Source organism: Mastomys coucha, unplaced genomic scaffold (assembly GCF_008632895.1).
Source record: "Mastomys coucha isolate ucsf_1 unplaced genomic scaffold, UCSF_Mcou_1 pScaffold7, whole genome shotgun sequence".
NCBI classification, from domain to species: Eukaryota; Metazoa; Chordata; class Mammalia; order Rodentia; family Muridae; genus Mastomys; species Mastomys coucha.
This window is the reverse complement of record NW_022196913.1, coordinates 93573807-93579631: the sequence shown is the minus strand read 5'-3', so window position 1 is coordinate 93579631 and position 5825 is coordinate 93573807. Positions and strand designations below refer to the sequence as shown.

Sequence of the window (5825 nt, the reverse complement as noted above, 5' to 3'; positions counted from 1 at the left end):
GAGAGAGAGAGAGAGAGAGAGAGAGAGAGAGAGAGAGAGAGAGAGAGAGAGAGAGAAGAGTAAAATATCTTGTGTGGGTTAGCAAGTTAAAGATGAGGATTAAGTTCCTGTATCTCTTTTAATATCAACTGCGATACTTCCCTATTACTGCTGCAATGCATTTCATCATTTTAATGGGTGAAAATAATAAAAATCAGAGCTGGGAGCATAGGTCAGCAACAGGGTGCTTACCTAGCATGTGTGAGGCCCTAGGGTCAATTCCCAGGACTGTATAAAACGCATGTAAAGAAGCATATAGAATAAAATACTGGTCATCTTGTAGTCATGGGCTCACAAGTCTGAAATGAGTGTGTTGAGCTCAAATCAAAGTATTGGAAGGCTAGCACTCTCTCTTGGAGACAATCCATGTCCTTACCTCTTTTTAGAAGTCAAGTGTATTCCATCTTCAAAGCCCACAATAGCCAAGGGTTCCCCTCCCTCTCTCTTTTACAGTCAAAGCCATTTGCAATTAGATAGAGCTATCAGGCAGTCAAGAATAACCTCTTTACTGTAAGGTCAGCAGGTATCCTAATTGCCACTTACATGTAACTCATTCATGATCAGGAAGCGAGCATTCTTTTGGTGCATTATTAAACCACAGTGGCTGTTTTCCTATTCGCAAGTTTGTTCAAAACAAGTTTCACAATGTCTATATGGTTTGTCAGGGTCATATGAAAAAATAGCCAACTTATAGGAGCTCACCACAATCTTTCTCATAAAAAACACAAATTCAACACAATAAAGCAATTTGTATGCTTTTTGCTTGCTCAAACTCAAACATGTAGCTGAATTATCATAGTAGAAATAAAACGTGCTTTCTGTGAGCTCTCCTGTATTGTCAGACACCAGAGCAGGTGACATCTAAAGGTTTTTTTGTTTTTTTGGTTTTTTGGGGTTTTTTTTTGGTTTTTCGTTTTGTTTTGTTTTGTTTTGTTTTGTTTGTTTTTGTTTTTGCAAGACAGGGTTTCTCTGCGTAGCCCTGGCTGTCCTGGAACTCAATCTGTAGACCAGGCTGGCCTCGAACTCAGAAATCTGCCTGCCTCTGCTTCCCTAGTGCTGGGATTAAAGGCGTGCACCACCACCACCCGACTAAAGTTTTTCTAACTTGGAATTTTTAGCATGCAGTCACTGTCTTTCATCTTAGATTTCTTTCCATCCATCACTCTAAGATGGTAGTTCCCTGACTCTTCTTATGGTTTTTTGTAATCTCCTCTTCTTCCTCTTCATCTTCTTCATCATCGTCTACTTCTTCCTCCTTTTCTTCTCCTCTTTCTCTTTTTCTTCTTCATGGACACTTTCAATCAGACATTTTTATTCTATTGAACTCTTGTCTGAGGGTGTTCTTCTGGCTTTTTCCATGGGGCTAGAACTCTCTAACAATATCTCCAGGGCCCCTAAAGTCTCTAGCTGCTAATTGTAAAGTACAATACAATTCAAGTACAAACTCTCCTGCCTTAATCTTCTACTGTAAACTTCATCAGCTGCACACTTGCCAGCCCCACCTGGCTATCTCCTGAAACTGTCAAACCTCACTTAGTATCTAAGGCAGAACTTAATATCTTCCACTTAAAATCTTCTTTCATCTATTAATCTCTTCCACAAATGCCTTCTAAGACTAAAACCTTGCAGCTGAGACATAGCAGCTAAGGAAAGACTGCTTCTAATGAGCTTCAGTAATCAGACAGATGGGGTGTAAATATAGGGACTCTGTAACAACAGAAGGGGTAAAGCCAACCGTCCCTTCCACTCAGGTGTCCGGCAAGGAGCTTCAGAGTCACCTCGTGGCCTCCCTCTCTTCTACCTGCCTCCAGCAAAACAATTCCTTCTCTTCTCCCTCTGATTCTTGCAGCTATACTTTAACTCTCCAGCCACACTGCCTACTTCAGACTTTCAACACCCAGTTTATGAACAATCTGAAATTTTAGCAGTCTGGCAACCTTACTTACTCCTGCCTGTACCTAAAATCCTTAGGAGTCACAAGTACAGGTAGAGTTGTTACAGATTGACGATATCTACAAAATAAAATTATTTGAAAATTATCAACAATCTAATATCTATTTGTTTTTCAACCTTTAATTTTTGCCACAGCCCCATGGTATTTTCATTGTTATTATCTGTTAGTACTTTTGTCTACCTAGTGGCCAGTAAGGTTCTTGATAAGAAAAAAGAAAAGCCTTATTCAGCTTAGTTCTTTAACCACAGGCACACAAAATGTGTCCCATGACTGTTCATTTGAAACAGAATCTGGCTGACAAGGTAAATTCAGTCAGTGCATCCCTGAAGATACTAGATAGAAGACATCTACAGCCAGTGACTCCACTTCAAAAAAGAAGGTTCTAGATGAATCAAAATTAAGGGGGTAACCACTGATCCTTTCAGTGACGTGCTTCATCCTAAGGCCCTGTATCTTGCATCATGAAGTTGAGGGAGCAAGTTGCCTCTAAATACATTCTTTTTCGAGTATCAATAAGACAAACAGAAACTGTCTCCAGAACCACCCACTGTGTATTCAATGAAGTGGTTAAAAATATGGCCATCAGCCCCAGGTGCATGCACAACAGCTATTTGAACTTGCAGAGTCAACTTCCATTCCTTTTCAAGCAGGTGTGCCTAGCTTTGAAGAAGCAGGGTGTGGTTGTTCATGCATTTGATCTTTTCAACCCTCAGTTCCAGATATGAGACATTAACCTTCCCGAAACCCCCTCATCACATTTGCACTTTTTGCTCTAGTGATGAATATTTCAGCTGCAGCAGTTAAGCTTCTGCATTTGTCTAGTTATCTGGGCGTACATACCCTGTGCACCGAATTCATGGCTAGCACAGTTCTGTGTAAAAGGCAAGACAGTAGACATGTTTGGCTTTGAAGAGCCACAATCTCTGACAGGACTACCATCCTATGACACTGTGGCATAAGAGCAGCCATGCACAAACTGTGAACAAATGTGCATGTAATCAAACTATCCAGGCAGTGAGCCAAACTGGCCGATGGAAGGTAGTTTGTTAACTTCAGACTTACAAGGAAAGGGGTTTAAAACACTACATATTTTGCTACCACAAAGAGTGGACTTCACAAAGTCTTTTCTTTGTCCAAAAAAATCAGAATAAAGCCATGTATTGGTGGCAACATCTCCTAGACCCTTGACAATTTGAAACTCTTCAGTTTTTTCAAAAAGCAGTATAATTGAGAACAAAGTTTAAAGTGATAGAAATATACACAGTTATGACAGCATACAACTTTAATCCCAGATCTCAAAAGACAGGGAAAGATGGGTCTCTGTATATTTGAGATGAGCAGGGTCTACATAAAGAATTCGAGGCCAACCAGGGCTACACAGGGAGATAAGAGCTCCAAAAATTAAAATAAAATAATGGAAAATAAAACAGGAATAGATACACATACATATACACCATCTCTGTTTATCAAGATAAGTGGCCTGGAACATGCAGATTTGAGTCTCAGAGATGAAGCTCTGATAGCCTTTTCAGCAGCCTCTCCTAATCGGCTACAGAATGGCTATGTCCAGTTTCTGGTGACATGGTAACCCTGAGAATAGGGTGTTCCTTTGCTACATTGCAAACGGTTGACTAATGAAAAAGGCTGGATTTCCTACCTGGACACACACTTGTACCAACAAAAGATTGTGAGGAGGAAGGACCCAAAGAGGAGGATGGCTTTTCAATTACCTTGCCCCCAGACGATGGTACAGAAATAAGCAACCACCAAAAAAGCCAGAATCAGCCAGCCCCGCATCTTGCACTGCAAAATCGTCATCTTGTTTTCTGCCTCTTACATCAGGTGTAACAGCTGCCTGGAAACAGAGGGAAAAAAATGGAAAATAAGCATATATTGTCATCCAGGAAAAGCATGAGGGCCAACATGGCTTAGAGTTGATAAGAAGCAACCAAATCCCTAGACTGTTGGGTATTTTATTCTGAAATACAAACTGATAGAAGAAACCTCTTTTTCCTCTTGAAAATTCTGTATTGTACACAATTACTTGAAATATTTGGGGGAGCTGGGTATAGATGCATATACCTTTTATACCAGGACTCAGGAGTCGAAAGCAGACAGATCTCTATAGGTTCAAGAATAGCCTGGTCTACATAGCGAGATCCAGACCAAGCAAAAAGTGTCTTCCTGACATAATGTGCTATTGCTCATATGAACTCACAGAGAATATGGTAGCTTTGCACAAGGCCTATACATAGTCAAGGCAGATAAAGTCCCAGTGGACACAGGGACCCATTATAAGAAGTTATCTGTAATTGATACCCACAGACAAAGAAAACCCAGTTTTCTCCCAATAGAGTTTCAGGGCATGTTCCATGCCCAAGTGTAGTTGACTAATACAAAACAAAAAATAAAGAAAGAAAAGAAAAGAAAGACCTCAAATTGATATTTTTGTGGACTTTTTGCCTCATATTGCTTTGGGTATTTTTTTGTCTTATTGGTTTTTGCTTGTTTATTTTGATTTTTATTTTGTGGAGTTATTTGTGTGTATATCTCTGTGTGTTTCTTTTTGTTGTTGTTGTTGTTTTGAGTGGGTTTTTGGCCTGGTTTTTGTAAAGGGAGAGAAAGAGGAAAAGAACATAAAGTTGGGTGGGTAGAAAGGCAAGGAGGATCTGGGAGGAACTAGGGTAAAGAAGAACATGAGGAAATATAATTAATAAAAAAATCTTTTCAGTAAAACAAAGAGAGAGAAAAGAAGGAAGGAAGGAAAGAGGAAAACAAAGAAGGAAAAGGAAGGAAGGAGAGAAGGAAGGAAGGAAAGAAGGAAGGAAGACTGGGGCATTAGAATGGGTTGAGATATTGAGGCTGTATTGTGAGTCTCTTCTGTAAAAATGTGTAAATTGCATAGTTTGCCTAAAACAGTGTATTTTCCAACCGTGTGTCCCTCCCGTATCCATCTCTGTAAGGTAAAACCTACTGTCGCCTTACAGTATCTACAAACCACAAATGAGTCCTACCTTTCTTTATACTGGTGATCAAAGAGAACTTGCTAACATGAAATTACTGCTCAATTTTCCCCTCATGGGTTGAATAATCTCCAATCCTTTGATCTTTTCCCACAGCTCTTTTTGTTTCTAATATATATGAATCTGAAACTCTTCCAAATATCTCTTTTTTTTTAATGTTAGTGAAAGGCAAGGTACAAAAATAGAGTGAGAAGGACTACAGAAGAAGAAAGAAGTCAGGAAAAGGAAAGGGCAGAAAAATAGAAGTAGAGAAGGAATAGAGGGAGGGAGGAAAAAGACTGTACTTGGTATTAATATAAAAGGCCATTCTATTGGCCACAATGAGATTTTAAGTATTTACACTAGAGAAAACCTGAGCACTTTCCTTGGAGATTAGGGGGACATTTGTAATCATGGTAAGGGGTCCACACTCAAATGTGTTAATAACCCCGCACCTATGATCATGTAAGCATTAATAATTAAACTCATTAATTAAATACTCACAAAACAGGAAGTAGAAAGGGACTAGTTGGGTAGAAGAAAGAGGTCAGTTGGAGTGTAAAAGGGATGGGGGTGAGAGGAATAGAAATGTGATGAAAATAGGTATGTTTATGAAAATTTTCATAACAAAATCTGAAATTATTATAAATTAAATATGCTTTTTTGGTAATCATATTTTAATTTCAATTATAAAAAAATTAAAGAAAATGACCCTTTTTCAAATAGATATGTTGAGTTTCAATTTAGCACTTGGCTAAATTGGGAACTATTTGGATTTGAATTCTTTTTTTTTTCCTTTTTTTTTATTAGATATTTTCTTTATTTACATG

General features: G+C 38.7%; 1 protein-coding gene across 3 annotated transcripts in view; it reads right to left on the bottom strand.

Moving 5' to 3' along the window:
• The window catches only part of Col14a1 (collagen type XIV alpha 1 chain), a 224054-nt gene that overhangs the window by 195939 nt on the left and 22290 nt on the right, over nt 1–5825 (bottom strand). For all 3 annotated transcript variants that reach the window (XM_031359565.1, XM_031359566.1, XM_031359567.1), the window contains exon 2: nt 3724–3848. In XM_031359565.1, the coding sequence (XP_031215425.1) occupies nt 3724–3811 (88 nt within the window). In that variant the 5' untranslated portion in view covers nt 3812–3848. The remainder of the gene's footprint in view (nt 1–3723; nt 3849–5825) is intronic.